The sequence below is a fragment of the Marmota monax genome, unplaced genomic scaffold (genome assembly GCF_021218885.2).
Source record: "Marmota monax isolate L192 unplaced genomic scaffold, Marmota_monax_Labrador192_F-V1.1 WCK01_AAM20220418_F8-fsc00074, whole genome shotgun sequence".
In the NCBI taxonomy this organism is placed as follows: Eukaryota; Metazoa; Chordata; class Mammalia; order Rodentia; family Sciuridae; genus Marmota; species Marmota monax.
Genome location: NW_026694232.1, coordinates 1,869,962 through 1,893,149, shown reverse-complemented (window position 1 = coordinate 1,893,149; position 23,188 = coordinate 1,869,962). Strand labels below are relative to the sequence as shown.

At 32.4% G+C, this 23,188-nt stretch overlaps 1 protein-coding gene across 9 annotated transcripts in view; it reads right to left on the bottom strand.

Moving 5' to 3' along the window:
• The window catches only part of Naaladl2 (N-acetylated alpha-linked acidic dipeptidase like 2), a 1,254,678-nt gene that overhangs the window by 515,451 nt on the left and 716,039 nt on the right, over positions 1-23,188 (bottom strand). For all 9 annotated transcript variants that reach the window (XM_058586183.1, XM_058586185.1, XM_058586184.1 and 6 more), the window contains one exon: positions 8,190-8,309. In XM_058586183.1, the coding sequence (XP_058442166.1) occupies positions 8,190-8,309 (120 nt within the window). The remainder of the gene's footprint in view (positions 1-8,189; positions 8,310-23,188) is intronic.

Here is a 23,188-nt window from a genome sequence, read left to right as displayed (position 1 = left end):
GCATTCTATAGCTATAATTTTAATTGCATAAATTTTAGAGAGGTAATTTTTTCTCAAATATTCAATTTTCAATAATGTGTACCTCAAGAAGTAATATAACTGTTCCTATATATTTTATAGCTACAGATTAGTAAAACCTAAAATAGTATTTAGTATTATTTTCCAATGTTTTCCTTGGCAAGATTATAATAATTATCAATTTTTCTTCAAGAAATGGTTAAAAAAAGAAGAGAACTCATAGCCATATATAGTGAATAACAAATAGCATAGATCCAAGTGTTTTAGTCATTTTTTACTTTTACTTTTAAAATATCATTTTACATTTATTTTTTAAATATCAATGCAGAAGTAAAGGGAATTATGTGACACCATCAAGTTGGTTTTAGGATATTCTAAATTTAAATATGTAAGAAGATCTCAAGTTCAAATTTCAACTGTATAATTATTTTAAAAATGTCTAAAATAAAACAGATAAGAAAGAGCTTATGCCATTAAACTAATGATAAAATATTAGATTTTGACCACATAGAATGATAACCACTTGGAAAGGAGAAAATACAGTATTTGAAAAATTTTAGGATGACTAAATTAAATATTAGCCTACACTTAGGTATATGCTAGGAACTATGTTAAGTACCTATCAGTATTATTGTAATTAATTTTATTATAACTTTATGAGATAGGCAATTTAATGATGTTCTTTGAATGAAACATGGAACCTCAACTTTCAAGATAAATTTAAACTTTATATTACATATTTATACTATTACTCTATAAATGTATTTTAAATTTCTACAATAGTATTTTCTTAATATTATATAATTTCATCACCTCAATACAATCTATAGCTAAAAAAAGAATTGAGCAAGGTAAAAATCTAAACCATGAACTGTTATATTAGATGACCAATTATATTTATCTATAACTAAAAGTCAAGGTATATTTATTGTTAACATTCATTTCCCTACCTGTGCATTCATTCCACATGGATAAATAAAGATTTCAATTATTTTGCATAATTCAAAGATTCAAATTATGCTACATGGTACCAACCGTAATCTTTATTGTTAATGCAAAAATGTGAGAAAACTTTTTTCTGCAATTGACTTGTCAAATAAGCATAGTACTGTTTTCAGTTCAGTTTTAGAAATTCTGAGTGCTCTGTCACATTTCCCTGTAATTAAATCATTAAATTCCCCTTTCTCTTTAGAATTTAAGTATTTGGTAATAATCCCAATAATATCTAATATGTATGAAAGAATTATCATGCATGCATTTCAGATTTAATCTTCACATAATCTCATGAGTTGAGATTATTTTCTAATCATGGTATAGATTTGAAAAAAACTTAAGATTTTAGATTTGCATTTATAGACAACATTCAGAGGTCACATTACCATCAAGTAGAAAGAAAAACTTTAACTTCAGTTAATTTATACTATTTTGGCATCCTATAATGTTGTGTTTCACTACTTAAAACAAGCTATTTGTAGAGCCCAGAGCAAGTACAAAAAAATTGGAAGGCCTGGGAAGACTATCAACAGCAGAAATAATGTAATAATTGCAAAACAGGAGGAATGGGCAAGAGAATAAAACATAAAAGAATAGGTCAGTATATCATAGCAGTAATAATCCTAATAATATCTAATATGTATGAATACATATTTGGGTGAGTCCTGTGTGGACTGTGTGTTACCAAAAAATTAACATATGTCTAGAGCTTATTGTTTCAATTTTTAAAACAACATGGAATATATATTTTTAAAAATCTGGGAAGTGTGTAGCTTTAGGAGTTAAATTAGAAAGGATTAACTCCTATTTCTCTGCCTCCCTCCCTGTTTTTCTTCCTTCTTTTTTTCCTCTCCCACTCTCTCCAATTCTCTTCCTCTAAAACTTACATGAATACTTAGAGAGTATTTAAGCAAATTATATTACAATAAGATATGCAAAAGTAAACCCTTCTAACATGATGACACTTGCTGTGACTTCATATTTCAAATGGTCCAAATACATAATTAAATTAGATTATCATGTAGGTTAAACGTATGCATGACTTCTAAATTATGTGGTTAATTTGTAATAAACTTTGAGGATTTGTATACACATTTCTGTTTTGTTTGAAGCCTGAAATATACTTTGATATTAGAAATAGAATGTGAGGCATTTGATTATTTATTCTTGCTCTACATTCGCTTTCCTAAAGTTGGATTGCTAAGTGGCAGAAAATGGCATCGTGTAAAATCTTTTCAATGTAACCTTATGATCAAAGTCATATTTAAACAAAAAATAACTTTGAAGATAAAGAAATATTTGGTCTAACTCATTTTGAAAAGTAACTTAAGTGAGTCAGTGGAAAATGGGAAGAATTCTGAACAAGAAAACAGCAGATTTCACTTTAAAATTCATTAAACTATTGTTTTGTGATTTTGTGTCCGGAAGCTGGCCATGTTTCCCATGACAAACAGAAAAGTTCTTCAGTCTTAGAATTACAATATATGAGGTTATTGGTCTTTTGTAATTACTTCTGAGAATTGGGTATGAAGTGCCTTATTAAATAATTCAGTGAACAAGCATATCCTTTCAAAGAATCAGGATAATGTTTGCTTTTTACTTTTGTTCACAAAACGCCATCAAAAATTGTCTTAAGAAATAAAGAAGCAAGTCTTTCTTCATATACAGAATCATACCTAAAAGCATTATTCAATGACACAGAATTAAACACTGTTTAATTAAACATATTCTCTGAATATTATCTAAAATATTCAGAGAATGCCACTTAAAGAGATCTTCTAGGTTCCTCCATAGCAGGAAAAATGGTGATATACCAAAAATTTTAACAGTAAAACTATTTTTCTTTTCTTTCATATCTTCTTAGCCTCACTATGTGTATGTTTGTCTATTTATATGCTGTGTGTATATGTATGTGTAATGTGTATATATAGATATATATACACACACATAAACATTATACACACATATATATGTATCACAAATCATGAGCATTTTATCTTCAAGAACTTTATTTTACACACAACATTTTTATATTAAATAAATAAATACATACATATTTTAAGCAAATAAATTAAATTTGAGTTCAACTATATCTAAACTTCTGTGACATAGAGTAAATGTTGCTTTTTGTCAACTAGAACAAAGAAAACAACAATTCTTTTGAGTGCGATTACCATAGGGATTAAACAAATGTTTTGAGAAATAAGAGGAAATTGAAATAAATGAAACTCATAGTTCAGCTAATTTGACAAGTATGGAAATGTTTCATGAAAATTAATTTTAAGTGGCACTCTACTCACCACTAACTTTACCAGAACTATTGGATTTCTTAATAATTTTCCAGTTGTCCAATCTTTGAATATTAAGTATATGTAATCAATATTTATAGATATTTTCTCAACCATCACCTCATGTTTTAAACTTTAATCATTTTTTGGATTAATTTTAAAATTAAAATAATATGAATTTGTCTTTTCTTTAAATAATACAACTCCTTCCTAATTTATAGTAAGCAATCTACATATTTGACAGGAGAAATACATAGAAATTGTTTATTTCCCACTTTTCTTTTTCCCCAGACTCTTCTCAAAGGCTTTCCCATCTAAACATGATTTCTGGGCTTACCTGTGATAAGTCATACAGGGCCCAAATATTTAGAACAACATAGGCACAGATCTAAAAAGCATTTCTCTTTCATTGTTCCTATTTATGATTAGATAAAAACATTACCTGATGAATAGATAGAAAATACTTTGTTCTCAAGAAACTAAAAATATCTCCTTGATTCCTGTATCATCAAAAAAATCTCAAAGGGTTACAAGTGTGTATTAAAATAATGAAAAAATTAACCAATCTTTTACATCTTAGGATATGACAGTAGTAGGAATGTGATATGCATTATTCCATATATAAAATAGTAAAAGCATTTGTGGAGTTTTGTGTAATTTCACAATACACAAATGGCATGATTAAGATACATTCATTTGTGATTTTATTGCATACAAAAATGACTCCAAGACATGGCACTAATGTGTGGTAGAAACTAGAGAATGGTGTAGACTTCACTTTTCAGTAAGGTTTAATGTATTTCTAGGTGTCATAGAGTTTACAATATTTTTCTTATTGTTTTTATAAAAATGGTCACAAGAAGAATGTCAAATTTTATTGTATTTTATAAAAATAAATTTCGTGGGAGAGTTCTTTCTAGAAATTTGAGAATTTATGAAGGTCTCAGGGTCCACATTACTATGTCTCATAATGTCAGTGAGAGAAATTTGAGTCCATTATGACAACTAAAAGACTATTTTGCCCTAAAGGTTTAAATAAACAAAAGTACTTACCCTTAAAATAAACTACTATAAATATAAATCTAAAATGAACCCAAAGCCTGTCCTCTATAGTTTAAGCTACAGCAAACTAGCGCAGAGCTCCAGAGAACTCATTTGAGTTATCTGCAGCAATATTTGTGGATATCAAGGCATACATCTAAATGCCACTGTGTTACACCTTTCCTGGCACACAGTGGGGGTATTTTTTCACCAATCACTTCAATGAAATTAAATTAACATTTGGAATTCATGATAAAACTAAAAAGATCTCCTTCTCAGCTCTAGGTTATTTTCTATTCATTTTAGGAGATAATTTAATGTACCAATTATGCTTCCTCTTTGCCCTCCCTATCTTAGATTCACAGATTCCCTTCCAAATTCCTTTTTGAACTGTGATTTAGTAACTACTGCTCAGCTAAAATAAGATTAACTTTTCTCTTTACCCATTCAGCTGCACGTTCCCATACCAAATGTTCATTTAGAATCATAATTAACAATTGTGATTCACAAAGAAGTCACTTAGTTCTATGCCATTTTAATGTCAATTGTATGACCTCACATTTGAATTTCAGACCCAGAATATACTTGATGGACAGGTGAGGCAAGCTCAGCAGAAATTTTGCTCTAGAATCCTGTCTGACCCATGCTTCTTTCTTCTTTACCATGTGAATGTGTATTAATAGATTCAGTACTAATGTACATACAAAGCTTTGGTATGCCCTGTCCCTCTGTCAAGAAGATAATGAAGAGTGTTTAGCAAGGCTCTGTCTGGAAGGACATTCTGCACACAATGCTTTGTTAAACTTATTCATAGGTTTATCAGGAAAGTATTACCAGGTTCTTGTTGTTTCCTATTCCATATAAAACACTACTTTATAACGAATCAAAGGGTTTCATAATACAAGTATCCTCTGAAACTAACACAAAGAAAGTTGCTTTATTTTAATCCATTATATATTTGGTGTTAGGATTTTGAATAATTGGCCTATAAGCACTATTAGGAAAAAAAAAACTTTTTAGGGTCTTATTTTAACTTGATTTTTTTAAAATTTGTTAACTTGAAATTTTAAAGGCATGCTTTCTGCTTACAAAATATATACACAATCATTTAGAATAATTATAAATGCAGAAAAATAAAAAGAAGTCAAATCGTTCATAATTCTACCTACCCAATTATATAATTATCCCCTAACATACACATTATAGTAATGATAGGTTGAACAAGCAGGGCTTTGTGTAATATATCTATATCCAAAGCAATGACACTGCCCCCTCTAAAAATACTCAAACAGGAATATTTTTTTCTCTTAAGTCCTAGAAGACAACTTGGACCTTCCCATTATTTTTATGATTATTGGCAATAAAAAGCCCTATAATCAATTTGAGTTACCAGTCTTAAGTAATTAGAATGTCTCAAATCTGTACCCTTCATTTAAAATTTCATCATTTTAAAATTCCCTCTAGTGTTGGAGGGACAGGAATACATTTAGTACATGGGGTGGGAAATATTAAAAGCTTCATTGGGTATGATTTTTTTCTGACTGTACTATTCCTGTCCTAAGAGATCTACAGGCTATCTGGGGCTCACAGATATTTTAAGCTGCCTTTGGGCCTTGTGGATACATTGTGAATTCATTGAAGCAGCCTCTATTGTAGTTTCCTTGATGGGAACAAATGCAATTCTAATGTGCCCTGTGGCTGACTTATGCATCAACAATCCAAGTGGCAAGAATGAAAGGAGATGACACTGGTTCTGTCATGTGGCTCCATCTGACTTACTAGGAATACATGGAGATTTTTCTATTGCCAACTCAGGGACACAGGCCAACCCAACACTGATACTTTTTTATGCTCATTTATTAACACCTTAGCAAGCTAATCTCTTACCTTTAGATTTTTCAAGTAGATTTATCCATCAGTCTACCCTGTATTCCACACTGAAGGGAATAGGTGTTAAGCCCATCATGTGTTCCATTGAAGTCCCTGTCCCCAGTGGTACAGTGGAACCTCCTATACAACTTTTTAACTCTCCATAAAACCTCTGCTCTTCAATTCCAAAACCTTTTATATCCCAGGTATGAGTGAGGGACTTAGCAATATTTCTATCTATTTTTAGTTATTTCATTTGAAATATTGATATTTGGTAGCAGATTTTGACATGCCACTCTGTACCTTAGAGTATCAGTTTAAAAATTCTAATTTATCATCTTGATTACCTATTAATGATTTACTGTAGCAAAATAAACGCACGCACGAACACATGCACGAATGTACCATCACCAACAACAACACCACACCACTACCACCAAAACATACACAGGCCTTAAAAACTCAGGATTTGAGATGAGCCTTCCTGTGTGGAAGTCCTGAGAATTTCCTTTAACTACATCTCTGTCTTTTGAGTCAATTAGTCATCACTTTTCTACCTTAGTTACCTTATCTGAAAATTGAAGATAATAATAGCCCCCACTTCGACATTATGACTATTGTGAATGTTAATGTGATAACATATAAAACATGTTTAGAAAAATATCTATCCCATATCATAACAGTGTTTCTGTCAGAGGCAATAATAATAAAGTCATTATTTATTTTAAATGTTCTCTTTATAACTTATTTGATTTATGATGATTTTTACTTTATTACTTTTAATAGCTGTGTGGTATTTAGCAGGACAAATGTAGCATAATTTTTAATATTTGGTCACATCATTAATCATGATTGTTTATCACTTCTTTCCCCTTCCCAGAATAGAATACATTTAATATGAGAGTGCTGGATCAAAATATGATTATTTTAAGGCATTTAATATATTAGAAAATTATGCAATAGGAAATAATAATTTCATTTTGTATTTTATTTTCAAGAATATTTAAAAATTCTGGCCACTTATATATAATCAGGCACTATCAGATTTAAGTGAAGTGACATCTTTGAACAACAATGAAAAATAGGTACAGAATGTTCTCTTCTTTCCTAATACAGTGTGCCAAGAGATTTCTGGAAACATTTCTGGACCAGGGAATTAGCAAAGCTCATTTAAGATTGAATGAGGAGAAATCTAATTTATCTTCAGAACCAGGGATTTCCAGTGATATGAATACATTGACCATTCTTCTTAAATAGAAAAAGGAAATGAGGTAAGAATGAGCAGCCATGGCTCTCTATTGTGGTGCTTCATTATCAGATAGTAAGATTGAGATGCTTTAATTATGTAAATGCATTTAGAGGATGAGTGTTAATAAACTTCTATTTAAATAAAATAAATCAAAATTCTGCTTCTCCTTAGCCTATTATATTTTAATTAAATTCTTGAGCACAGTTAGTAACTGTGAAGTTATACAGTTGACAAAATCAATCACTAAGGAGTATAAATCAACTAGATACTTGTGTAACATGAAGCAAAAGGTAATTAGTCAGTTTGGATAATAGATTACAAATTTCACATTTGTCATGAGAAGAGGATGCTGTGGTTTTCCTTTACAGACAGGTGCTATTATGAAGAGCACGCTAATTTTATCAAGGTCCCACAAACGCAACAAGGCTCAGCTTAAGGTAACCTCTGTTTTAAGGACTAAGGATATAAATCACTTCATTTAGAATATTCTATTTTGGAAAAAGTCATCTTCCTGTGACAATCTATGACCTTTTATGCCATTCTCTCTCTCTCTCTCTCTCTCTCTCTCTCTCTCTCTCTCTCTCTCTCTCTCTCTCTCACACACACACACACACACACACACACACACAAACTCCATACTCTCAAAAGCTCATGACTCCAACAAAGCAAAAAAACAAACAAACAAATAAAAAGTATTCACCCTATAACAAAAGAACTGCCATTGGACCAACCTTATAAAGTAGAGGTAATTTTCCTAATTTCAGGAGTGCAATCTGATTTGTTATATTTTTGACTTTTTTAATCATTTTTAAATCATCTGCTGTTCCATAACTCACATCAATGACTTCAGCCTGAAAGAGAGGAAAAAAAAGAAAAAGTTAAAGCTATGGAGTAATAATTACAGACAAATTGATGTTTAATATGGTGAAATTATGTGCAGTAATTGAAAGAATCAAAAAAGAACTAATTCTGTCTCTTACCTGATCCTAATTATGAAATATACAACTTTTCTATTTCTGTCATGCTATTAACAATTATTCTGGTCACTTGAGAAAAGAGTGTTAGTCATTTTTGTTTTGCTCTTTCTCTCCTAAAGAAATTAAAAACTTAATATATTCTTCTAAGAGACCATAAAGTTTGGTTTGTTTTACATTCATGTTTCTGGAATTTGAGTCATTTTACAAAATATTGAAGATTATTTTTTTTAGGTTCAACAAGGATTATATTATTCTCAGAGTTGAAGAAATTCAATGATACTTCATTTTATCCAGATGAAGTGCAAAAACCTCAATTGCACAATCACTGTGCATAGCTGCTCAGATTGTCCACATGATGATCGACTATGAATGATACAGTTGTGCAGAATACAAGCTATACTAGCACATGGACTTGTCTATTATTCCAAGACTTTAGAATATTGTCCCAAATTACCATTTCAGTTATAATTCCTACTATCCCATACCTATATATATATATATTCTACTCTACGTCAATATCACTCATTGTTACATTTCTGTAATGTAAAAAGATTCACGACTTTCTCAAGATCTAATAGCAGTCCTGTGGTGTATTAGCCCTTTTCTACTCCTTGAAAAATACCAACCTATAGGGTCCATCACACAGATATTTCCATTAGCCAAAATGACTTCTTTCAACTATACTTTCTGTTATTAAAATAATACTTGTTACACATTCCAACAATCATAATACAGTGTTTCAAATTACAGCACATGTCTAGAGACATGTTGATGAAAGGAGTTACTGGTGGTAAATAGTAAACAAAATGGAGAGGGATACTTCAGACCTCTAACTTTCCACCATTCTCAGCTGAAGCTAATGCACTTCAACCAGTTTTATCCAAAGGGCTTCCACAGAAGTTTCATATCAAAAATGATTTCTGCTTCCAGAACAACATGTGAATACCACTGGCGAGAGATGGGTAAATCTATGGTAGACACCATTTGTGGCATGACATATTTATTTTGCCATCACATTCATTTGCGTATGCAAAAACAATACTAATTACAACAAAGCCTGTTTCAAATGATACCTACTTGTGAATTATCTTTCTCTGTTATCTACTTATTTATACCCTTTCTCCACTTCAAATCCAAGAGCAATCTGTAATCTCTTTCTGCAACTCTTAAGGCCTTAACTGGACTGGTCTCTTTGTGTGTGTGTGTGTGTGTGTGTGTGTGTATGTATGTATGTATGTATGTATATATATCTCCATCTGCCAGTTTCAGTTCCAGCACAGGGAGATTCCTGATGAAGGACCCATTACATACTCCTCATCTAGGTGTCTGGCATACACTGTTGTCTCATTGGTCTTAAACTGAAATGATCATATCTTATGCAAGATTTCTGAAAAGTTAAGCTGTACTTTCAAGTGGATTTGCCAAAAAAAAAAAAAAAAAAAAACACCTAATTGTTAAAAATGCTTCTGTCAGTATGGTTTTTCCATTATAATTTTCTTCCTATTAAAATGTGATTAAATCATTGCCTTTAATATAATTCTTGAGTTTGCTGATGTTATTACCATATAAATAACTGTTGATCTATGATTTTAAAAGCCTGATTAAATAAATGATCACATAATATTAATGATTGCATTGCAAAAATGAGAGAATTCATATTTTTCATTTCAAATTTCTAAGCTTCATACTAATTATTTGTGATTTAGTGACAGCATCTTAAAACAGGGCCATTACTCAGCTGGTTATGTTAATGAACATATTTTTCATATTTAGTAGAGTTTGAGGAAAAATCTTACTGCTTTGAGAGGATATAGTCTACACTGTGACTTTTTGCTGTATCCACCAGATATAACACTCACAAAACCACCAAAACTACAAAAAATATTTATGGCATTAGAAAATACCAATGGCTTGAATCCACAATGATAATTTCCGTGAAGGAAGTCCTCAATTCATCTTCCATAAATAGCATGAGTTAACATATTAAACTATTTTAGCATGTGAGACATTTTTTCATAAAAGTATTTCTCAATACAGATTTCATTATATCAATCTATTTTGTCTTACCCATTTGGGGCTACTACTAAAAATCAATAATTAGAAAAGTCTGAAGGTCTCAATGTTCTCAGTGTTTGACAGGCAATAAAAAAATTTATCTTTCCTATTTACCTTCAAGCAAACTGAAAATCACAGCTGCAAGAATACACATTGAATTTTTCTGAAGCACAAATCAATATACAATGATATGATAAAATGACAATCCATTTATTTCTGCATATTCTATTTGCTACAGAGAACCTATACTTATTGTACTTGTTCTGTCATACCAGAAAATCATCCAGTCAACTAGTTAGTACTATTTTTAACTTATGTCCAAATGCCAGGGATTGAGTCATACCCTCATGGTCTCTATTAGAACCTAAGTATTTGGGTATTTATTGAGCTATTTAACTTCTGTGCACCACAGTTTTTCCAATGAGAATTTCTGAGAGATGCAGAGTGAAATGGAACTTAGTCCCTTCTTTATTTAATTTTTTTTCAACCAGAAACAAATATTAAAAATTCTTTGTGTTAATTTTTCATTAAAATTCTATATATTAACTTTTGAATTAGGAACAAATAGCTTGGAAAATAGCAACAATTAAAAAGGGAATAATATTTGATCCCATGTAAAAAAGAAATCAAGTTATTGGGATAATATCAAAGGGTCATAGGCTACATTTAAACAGCTAAGCAGAAAACTGGCACACTTTAAAAATTCAGGTCAAAATACAATTACCTTCTGCCTATGGTAAAATACGCAATTAGAAGGAATCATCAACGAGACAATTAGCAAAGACTAAAAACCAAAACATTAAAAATTGGCATTCCATTTATCAGTGGCTCCATGGTTTTTAATCTAAGTGACATAAATCACAAAAATTGTTAAATAGAAACCATAGAAATTTGACTTCCTTCATCTTACTCCTCTGAAACCAATTCAGAGGGGTTATCTTTTGTTTGATAAGAGTGCCATGAAATGCTTAAATAAGCAAATAATTTACACAAAGACATTGTTTATCAATGACTTGTTAACAGGGCTCTGATCTTATGATGAGGAAATGTAATAGATCAAGCTTCAGAATTGTTGGAAACATACTGCGCCTAAGAACAAGAACACATTCAATAAGTTTCTCCCATATGCTGGAATTGTGCATATAATATGCCATTTTCTCAGATAACACTGTCACCATTTCAGAGATAAGGAAAGTTAGCCTCAGAGAGATGAAATAATCTGTCCAAGTTCTGTGACTTTAATTCAAGAGTGGAACAGATTTTCTTTAGACACCTTTCAGGAGGGTATTTTACCAAGGACAATGAACACTTGGCAGTCACTGAAGAAGAAATCTCCAACAGCACAGTTGAGTTAAACCTACCAATTCCACCTCAAGAGCAAACATTCTTGTTAAAATCACATATTCTTTATTTCACCCAACGACTCTCAAACCAGGATCTCCAAGAATTAGATTGTCTTCCTGTGCTCAGACTGCATTACGAAATACCACAAAGTGGGCAGTTTAAACAACAGAAGTTTGTTAGTTCATAGTTCTTAAGGCTGAGAACTCAAAGATCAAGAGTCTGGCCAATTCCGTTTCTGGTGAGGGCTCTCTTCCTGGACAACCCCCTCACCCCCACCCACACCCACATGGGGGTGGAGAGGGATGGGGAGGGGAGAAAGAGAGAAGAAAATGGTTCTTGCTTTTGACTAAGCCCTCTGGTCTTTTTTTTTTGGGGGGGGGAATAACCAAGGAATTGAACTCAGGGTCACTCAACCACTGAGCCATATTCCCAGCCTTATTTTGTATTTTATTTAGAGATAGGGTCTCATAGAGTTGCTTAGCCTTTCACTTTTGCTGAGGCTGGCTTTGAACTTGAGATTCTCCTGCTTCTGTCTCCTGAGGGGCTGGGATTACAAGCATGCACTTACCCGCACCCCACTGGTGTCTCATTATAGGGACACTAATCCAATCAGATAAGGGTACCACCCTTATGACATCCTTTATCCTCAACTACTATCTTGTAGGTCCCACCTCCCAATACAGTCATGTAGGGGATTTGGATACAAAGTATGTATTTTTGATGGGGGTGGGGCACAATTCAATTCTTACAGGAGCCCTAAACTATAGATTTTTTATATCATAAAATTCTTATTCTCTATAGTATGACTTATATATTGGTAAAAACAATGTTATTTAGAAATTGATAAAAAATAGCTTCAGACATTGTTTTTTGTTTGCAGAAGAAACTTTAGATCTTGTTATTGAGAGATTGTCTCCTTAAAATCAGGGGAAAATATTATGATAAAGTAATTCAAATGAAAAATAAAAGTACCTATCATTAGTAATAAAGGAAAAATGGGAATATTAAATTTGTGCCTTTGTAGAAACATAAATAAGTCATAAGAATTCAAAGATACTTTTTGTCAAATTCTCTTAACTTATGTGATATAGTAGAAATAAAAGCATACATTCCTATTTTACATTTATTTCTGCACCATTGATAATCCTGTTATCTTCTAATATGAAACTTCCCACTAATGAAACATTTGATCTTTAATTAGAATTTCAATTTACAAAACAAAATTTTTTCAGATGGTAAATAAACTTTTAGAGGAAATATTGCCAAGAAATAAATTGTCTACCTTATTAACTAAGAAAGATGAATAAGAATTTTTAAAATTGAGTGTTCTCAACTGTTAAAAACAGCTCACATACGCATATGAAAAATAAATAAGAATTGCTAATTCCTCCATTAGATAATTTGCTTTTTTTGTTAAAGTTTATTTTCTAAATGTCAATAACAATACTTCTACAGAGAAAGAAACATTAAATCTAGCTCAAAAATGCTATTATCATAAAATTACTCTTATATCATAAAGTTATATATAGTGGCTCCACATTGTTCATGTCTGATTGCTAAATTCTTTGTTGAAAATGAGTTAGCTATAGAGTTTAAAGAAATTTTAAAAAATGATGGTAGACTTTTTTACTTACCAAAAAAAAATCATATGTTGCTATGGAATAGATATATGTTTAAAATTATGCCTATAAAGATACACATGGACACATCCCTAAATTCACAAACTGGTCACAGTCATTTTTTGTTGTTTGCACCTAAGTTCTTATCACATAGTAGACACACAATAAAATGAGTGAGTGAATGAATGAATGGATATAGGTACACACACACATACACATACACACACATCCAAACACAGCCGTTGATGCTGAAAAATAGGGTTCTAAATCACATATAGAGATTTTTGTTTGGAGCCTAAAAAGGGGGGAGACTTGTTAAAATTAACTAGGGGAAGCTGATGAAAATAAATAAATAATAAATGAACTAATACATGATCTTTTCCTCAGTGACTCAGAGTTGAAGTCCCACCACTACCAAAAATAAATATTTTAATGAGTGCATTCTATATATTCAGCACTATTCCAAGTATTATTTATTCATTTTCTCCTTTAATCACAATAAAAGTTCAAAGAGATAGGTTACGAGCCTCATCCTCATTTTAAACACAAGGAAACTGAAGGAGAGAGATATAAGGTAACATATTTACAGTGACACCTCTACTAAATACTAGAAAATTCAAAGATAGACAGTCTATAGTCTAGACTCCACATATGATATGCACCTACATTATCATCAATTCTACCTTTGCCAGAAAGCAAGCAGATATGGTAGGTAAGAAGATGGAAGGTAAATGGAAAAGGCAGTGGCCCTTTTGAAGATAACACAGATGTTAAGAGGCTGAATCTACAAAAATTCTAGCAATCTAACCTTGGGTTAGTAAATGAACTTTTCTGGATCTCTGAGTTCTCTTTAGTGCAATGATGACACCAATACACAGCAGTGTATTAGCTCAGTGAGTTCCAATGTCAATAGTAAGAAAAGTTGATAATTTACATGGCCTCTAATGCCCTGCACACTCTAATGCTCTCCACACTGCTCTGTGACCTCCTCTCTTCTATAGTGCTGGCTTCAGGGACTTGTGGCCTATGCAGTTGCACAGGGGACTATTCTCACAAGGGAACCCTGCCTGGCTTAATGTTCTCCTGTCATTGCCTTGACATTCTTAAGAATTTTTGAACAAGAGATCCTGAATGTTAATTTTGCACTGGGTCCAATCCTGCCTGTTTCTTCTCACTGACCCCCAGTTCAACCCCAGAAGCTGGTTGTGCCAGGCACACTGTCCGCTGGAATATGGACTTCAGCTGTTACCACTGGTTAGAAATACACCACTTTTCGCCAGATCCATTTGACTCATCCCTCTGCCATATATGCACCTTCCCTCCAATTTCAGAGGTCCAGTTTTGCCAACTATGAACATCCTACTCAAGATTACAGCCCCGCCACCCATGAAAATATTTTCTGTCCCCTTCACTCTGCTCTTATTTGCTAAATTATGTTTCAACTTTTAACTATAACTAAATGTACATACAATATATTAATATAATTTGCTTCTTTGTTATGGTGATTATCTGTCTCTAAAATGTTTACATTCCACTAGGGTGAGATCATTGTAACTGGACAGACTCACCCAAAATTCTACAACAGTGTGAAGTCAATAATAAATGAATATTTGCTACGTGATTAGGGTGCTTTAAACGATTCTAAATCAGAGACATAGTGTCTCCAAAGGAAATCTAATATCTAATGCATAAAATGCCCAAAGCGAAGTAGAACTGCTTGAAGAGTTGCCAGCTCAAGAATTCTGAAGGGTTGCCAGCTCAAGAATTCAACACCCAAAGCTTTTCATGCTCTGTGTCTCTTGAGATAATGAGAGTTTAGGCAAAAGTGAAACAAAACAAAACAAAAACCTTTATAATGTTTCCAAATAGAAACTGAAAATTTTAAACTCTTAGGAAAGTTATAATTTTTTCCTTGCTTTCTCATAATATCAGCAGCAAAAATTTTAATGACATTACCAAATGGACTAGCTGTTTGCTTCAGGGACACAGGAGTTTGCAAAGTTGCATTCCTATCTACACATGAATGGCAAGACAACCCTAAGCAGAAGCAACTTACAAGTAAGTAAAAGAAAGGCAGAGTTGTGTTTCCTATTGTCAGCTAAACAAAACAAATGAAACAATTATTGAAAGTAACTAAGCCAGAGAATTGTCCCTAGGGCAATCGCATCATGAATGACTTGGAATCCACAGTAGAGAACACTTCAGTGCTCTTTCTCCCCCACCTTGAGGTAGCAAAATTTATTCATGCTTATGAAATTATTAGACTTGACATTTTCAACCAAATCAATCACTCTGAGCCCTCATAGTTATTATCTAAGAGAGATTTAGAATGTACAGAATGTTAGAAAAGCTTGCTTTGACTAAAATAGCAATTTTCAACTCAAATTCAGAAACGATAAACCCAAGCATACTGATGACAGAATACAATATTAGCACAAGTACTCTTCATCTAAAAACAAATTTTTACTTTAGGATTTATTATTACCTAATATAATCTACCTTGATTAAAGTGTTTATGTTAAACAAAAACTTGGAAAGTCAAAATGATTATCCATGTTTAACACTTTTCTTTCTAAAAAGCATTAATATGTCAATATTTATAAAGAGTTAAAAGTTCAGAGCTTGTTAGAGTTTTATCAGTACTTCTGGTTGTCAAGTTCCCTCAAGGGTTTTCCATCATGAACATTATCATAAGGACCTCAATGCACCAAGCATGAAGACCAATGTGGTTTCCTTCCTCTCACTAATCAACCATCTCATTTTCAAATTCCTTTTCAAAATAGTTTCCCAAAGCAATTAGGGGTTGACATAAACTGCAGAAATGTTTAAAATATTTAATTATTAATGTAGCACAAGTACTAAGAAGTTAACATGGATTTGCAACCAATCAGAGACACTAAATAGAGGATTAGATTTGTATATCTCAACTGAACTCAGCATTTGAGACTAAATTATTTGTCTATCATTTTTGGAAAGGATAATAAGGTGGCTTCAGATAAAGAGATGGCTTCTCAATTTTGTCAACTTTTCTTTCCTGTGATATATATAATAACTGAAAAAAATTGTAATATGGATATACTAAATATAATGTTTAATGAAACAATGACCACATTTTAATAGCAGAAATAACAAAGGTAAACTATAGTTTCCAGTTGCTTTAGGATAGATTGTTTAATAAATTTTTAAAATGTCTTTAATTTTATAACCCGACATATATATCTAAAAGCTGGAAAGTAGCCTAAAATATTTGTAATACAGAAATTTAACCTAATTGAAATGAAATTTCACTTTTATATTCTAAGTATAGAGTCTCCAAAGTTAGTAGGAAAAAATAGTACAAGTTTAGAATAAGATTGCATGCCGGATTAAGAAAATATAAAGGAAGAAAATATTTTTCTTCCTGATTTTGATAAAGAGTTCCAGAATTCTCCAGAATTTGATGAAGCATTCCTTAGAGACTGGTTATCACTTATATTATTTGGCCAACATTTTAAAAATAACACAGTCAACTGGAATATCTTCCCTTTTGGCCATTTCCATTGATCAAACAGTCTCATTTTTAAAAATAATATATATATATATATATATATATATATATATATATATATATATATATATATATATATAAAGGAATTATGGAAAACAGGTAGAGATGTAGGAAAACAAATCAAAAACAGGAAGAAACTGAATTATGGAATTCCAAGGAGGAGAGTATTAAAGAGAATTATGTCATTTTTTAATAACGCATATCAGACTACATTTTAGTTTCTGAAGATATGGTGGGACATGTGTTACAAAAGGTACCTTTCACACTGCTTATATTCTGCAAGATTGACAAAAAAGTAAACAAAGACATTAACAGTTGAGAAAACTTTCAATTATGATATGCCTTAAAAACAATAATGTATGGGTAATGAGGAATTCTTTACTAAGGATGTCAGATATTGCCTAGATCATATCCAACTGAAGAAAAACCATGAATTGGCCTGGGAAAGGTATTTTTAGGCAGCTGTAAGTTTTTGAGAGAGTAAAGAACTCTTATCAAATGAAACTAAGACATCAGACATGTTAAAGAGTAAACCATGACTATTGGATTTTGAAGTAGGAAGTTATTGATTTTCTTTTAAGTATGGGGATTAGATAAGGATAGAATTTTAGAAAAGGTATCAATGAAGAAAAGAATAAATGTTAGATGGTAAATCTGAGCTGACATAAAGCTGAGAGTGGTGATGGTATATTGGTTTTTTGTCAGCTTTTAACCAAAAAGGAGATTTAAGAATGTTTATAGACCAAAAAGATTTGATTCCATTTGTTTGACAAATCCTAGTAATGTTGGAAGTACAGAGAAACTGTATCTAGAGTCTTCTTTCTTAAAAAAACAACAACAAATAAAATAAATTAGTGCAAAAGAAGTCCTAAACCATTTGTATTTCCATGAATATCAATAATAATTGATCATAAGAGTTTCTGCAACTTTGTCATTTTCCCTATGCTCAGACCTATTTGCTGCACTTTTTCTGGCAAACTAAGACTAAGACTCCTACAAAACACAAAATAACTGCATGATTGCTTCAGAGATAAGCATCCGAGAATGAAGTTGTAAAAAACTCAATCTAATCTCCAGGGTGATGTAGGGAGCAAGCCATTAACAAAGACATAACTGAAGATATGGTGGGAAATTAGTTAATGTCAATGTCTGCACTGAAAGTCCAAATAGAGTTGGAGGGTCGGTCCCAGTTGTTTGAAGAGCAGCATAAAAAGATCAATAGATACTGTTTTGTCAAAATGTCCAGGATCCAGAAGTATCCCAAGAAAGTTTGCATCTCACAGAAAAATTGAGGGAATTCTCAAAATGAACTTACATTTTCACCTTCCACTAGCTCTATTATAACAGTCAATTTTATCTGCTCACATCAGAACTTTAAATCTAAAGGAATTATCCACTCCTTTGAATTGTATGATTGACTTTTGAGTGACATCTTTGACCCTAGACGGCAAAGGTAGAGGACTGATTGCAAGTGGAGTCTGAGTGCACTCTCACTTTCAACCCAGTGGCATTGTTTTTGGCTCTGTCCACCCATCCCAATATCGTGACCATACTATATTGACAATCTAGCCCATTAGCTCTTGCTGAGTGTTAGGAAGCTGTATGCTAATAAAATGGTTCTCTGAGATCAAAAAAAGAGATCATTATATATAACAGTGGAAAGTTGCTGTGGTTTAAAGATTCTCAATAAAGCAGATTTCAAGATGCCAATAGGACATCAGTTCATGAGGAATTGGGGGCAGGAAAGAGCAGAATTCAGAAATATGCACAATATCAACTCTCAAGCAGCAAGACAGAGTTAGCTTGACTAGCTGTAGTATACCACTGGGATACTTCTCCATAGTCTTCTAAAGTGGTAGGACATGTACAATTTAAGTTTTGCTAGGTGGCTGAAAACAAAAATCAGGTAGTGTTATGGGTCAGGCTATATGGGCAATGACCAAACAGACTACATTTTACCCTGAGACTCCCTGTCATATAAGAAATGCTTCTCCCATGGGAAAGCTCTGCCTCTGTACCCATTACTAATTGTCTAGCATAGCATACTTGGCAACACAAAATACCAATTCTTATAAAATGTAAAATTGTTCTCTTTGGTTCCCATTTTTCTTGGGCAATGTGGCCTGTCAGAGAATGATTGTCTAGACGTTGGTAACCATTCTCTAACTTATACTCAACTAGGGTTATTTTGATCACTTCCCTTCTGCTTGCCTGCTGCTATGCCAACCTGGAAAATCCCATGGGAAATATGAATGTACCCATTACATTGTTTCACTAACTGCTCGATTCAGCTTCTGTACCCCTGCTTGCTTGCAGCTACTTTAAATACCCTGAAATGATGAAGCTCAAGGCTGTTTTCTACAGAGACAACTTGGTCCTGTAGGAAGCAGTCCCGGCTGGTTGGAATAAAGACTCTTCAATTTGGACAAAACTGGGACTTGGTGTGTTTTTTGAGGGACCTTCCCCACAACGATTTGCATCTGAGATAGAAGTGAAAGCCTGGGCATTGATAAAATGAGAAATTTCTCAAAAGGCAGATGAGAGCAAAGGGTGTGTGATTATAAGAGGACGATAAGAGCAAGAGGAGTTTCACAGGCAATGGCAGCTATTGGGAATCAAAGGTGTGTGTATATGTGCATGTGTATCTCTGTGTGTTTGTGTGTCATAAAAAGGGCTAAACCATATACAAATAGTCTGACATGTTAAAATGGGGGAAAAATCAATACTTAACCATTGGTGTCCGTGTGCTAGACATTTTACTAAGATTTTTTTCAATTGTTTTCAGTCTAACTTCAGAATATTTTATTTGATAGATATTTTCAACCACTTTATATATGGAAAAACTGAAGCTTAGTGTATTTAAATAACTTGCTAGAATTCATAGCAACATAAATCCTTGCAACATTTTTTTGTCTTTGGTATTCCCTATTGAACTCAAGGACACTCAATCACTAAGCCACATTCCCAGCCCTGTTTTGTATTTTATTCAGAGACAGGGTCTCACTGACTTGCTTAGCACCTCACTTTTGCTTGAGACTGGCTTTGAACTCGCTCAAGGTCCTCCTGCTTCAGTCTCCCAAACCTCTGGGATTACAGGTGTGTGCTACCATGCTCAGCTAAATTCATGAAATTTTATAATTGCTTTCTTAATCCTTTTCTCCTAGGAGATTTTGCTAGTTGAGTGTGGTAAAGTCAAAAACTTTCTTATTTATCACTGTGTCCTCTGTGATTGGCATACAAGTCACTTAATATATATTTCCTAAATGTTGCACATGAAACCCAGCTGGCTACATTCCATATTAGTTAATATTCCAGCACCAAACTAAAATATAAAGAATAATAAATTACTAGTCATAGGGTGTTTTATTTAATAAATGATACTCAACTTATTAAGGGTGTTGGAGGAGTTGAAAACTTATTCAAGAAAATCAAAGGTCATGAAACTAATATGACAAATTTTTTATTCTAAAATAAATTGAATTAGTGTTTTGGAAATAGTATAGGGACCATCTTTTCCACATAACTCTACAGTTCTGAAAAGACTGAATTTGTGGAACTTACCAAAATGAAGTAAATCTTATTCATAAACTATTTTATTTAAGTATTTACATTTTACAGATATTAGGATATAAATTAAATTTGCTAAAAGAAAAATCAATGTTTTGCTACAAAAACTAGGATATTACTTAACTCTGTGCTATGCTTTAAATCAAATCAGACACTTTGAAAGCATTAGAATTTTCTGCCAAATAGTGATTATGGTGGTTCAGAATCTTTAGAAATAACTGGTTTAAATAAAAGTCTATGTTCAAATGTTTTCTCACTAAAATGCCACATTTATTCTAATAGAGAATTATCTATTACACTTTACCCACTTATTTAAATTCAACTACTCTGTTTTAAGATTTTTATTTCATAAAATAGGCTGTTTTTCCCACATAGAAAATGTAACTTCTCTTCACAAGATTTAAGATTTAACTATGGAAAATATGTTTTGTTATATTTCTTCTCTTCCTCCTCCTCTTCCTCCTTCTCCTCTTCTTCCTCCCCCTCTTCCTCCTCCTCTTCCTCCTTCTCCTCCTCTTCCTCCTCCTCTTTTTCCTCCTTCTCCTCCATAAATGCTTCTGATTAAATTTTAAATATAGGGGGAAATCTACTTTAAATAAATTGAAACTAATCAAATAAGAAGATAGCAATATGGAATTATTCTTCTTAACTCAACTGGTTTGTGAACAGAACTGATGAGACCACAGACAGAAGGTCATATTGAGTCCAGGAACGTAGGCACAGTTCTAAAAAATTAGTAGCATATATGTTCACAGTCATTTATTTCACATTTGTGTATCACTGTCAAAGGGTGGATAGCACTAGAGAATAGAGACAAATAAAATACTAAATTATTTTCAACATTGAAAAACTGTTCCAAGCTCATATTTCTGTCAGTGAGATTGTACCTTCCTCTTCAAAGCCCAAAATACAAATAAATCAATTCTGTTCTACTCCCCTAGCTTTCTAATATTTTTTTTAATCTGTAACAAGAATCTTTCAGAGCCAAATGTACAGAGCTCTTCTTTTTGCTATAACACTTATAAGCGTGGTTTGGTTTGAAAATATAAAAAAATTAAAAAGACAAAATTTTCCTCAACATGAGAAAATAGGCATCTGATTATAAGTTATTTGGGGAATCCTTGAAGTGGTGATACTTTTTTCTAAAACTTTCTGAAAAAACATATGATATAGTGTTCAGACAGATGTCATATGTCAGACTACAATGTCTTGATATTTTAAACATTAAGACAAGCAATGCTCTGCAGGCCCAACTTGACATGATTTATCATTCCACATTCAAGAAAAAAATATTTCATTCCTAATTTGTTTAAGCCTTCAGTTTAATTAGAAAATATGATTAGGGTATTATGTATAGTCTCTTATTTATTTATACTTGTCAAAGCATTTTATTCCCTAACAATTAATATTTTTCACATGAAAAAGAAGATAGGAAAATTAAGAAAGATACATGATGAATATGACAGAAGTCTGTACTTCCAAATCTTGATATTTAGTTCTGATCTTTTCTTAATTTCTTCCATTTAAATGTTTCTACTTTCTGCCAGGCAATAACAATAGCTAACATTTATTGAGTGCTTTGTAAGTGCCAGGCACTTAACATGTTTTTATTATTTCTTCCCCATGACAACCATCTAAGTGACTATTATCATTCCCCTTCTACAGATGAGGACAGTAAGTTTTAGAGAACTGAAATAACAAATGACATTTGTACAGCTGATAAGGAAGTCTCCTGAAGGAGTTGGCAAAAATAATTGAAGTACTTGGCTTTGTGTTTCAGGCAAAATCATCATCATCATCATCATCATCAATCAACCTATCAATCAAAAAAAGTTTTAAAGAAGGAAAATATATAACATCCATAAAAAGTACAGGAGTAAGAAATTCCTTGCTCAAAACGTAGAACACAGCAGAACCCATTTAACCAACCAATCTCACCCATCTAACAAAGGTATGTTAAATATACTTTGTTTTTTCTGCCTCTGCCTTGGTTTCGAAAAGGACAAAAGACTTGTGCAGGAGTTACATAAAAGTCATATGTACTATTTATAAAATTGAAAGATATTGACAGAAATCACTGCCAATGCCTATAACCTTAGATGATCCTATAGTTGATATTTATTTGCCTTTTAATAAAAATATAAATCACTTTAATTCCCTGAGGCTAACCTCACTCATCTAAATTATTTATGTACCCATTTTAATATGTATTTTGCATCTGACAGGACAACTCTCCTTAGGACTCTCTTTCTGACCCACCTGTCATTATGATGGGGTAAACAATGTCACCTTTCTAGTGCTCCATGAATTACAAAGAAGTTTCAAAGTACACCATCCATCACACTGGCACTAAGTAGGTTTTTTGAAGTAGATCTCAGATATCACAAATGCTGTTACCAGAAAGCACAAATTGGAAGCTTATACAAAATGGTCATATGATGAATGGACATGACATGTCTTCAAAGTAAAGGGGCACTTCTCTTCTACAAACAACCTTGTCAAAAGCAAAACTTGTGGTAAGATTTGCTGGCAGACAAAATAGCACAGTTTAAGAACTTGGTAAAGGCTCAGCCTGAGAAAATCGTGCAGTTGAAATGTTCTCACAATCAAAAAGGAGGTAT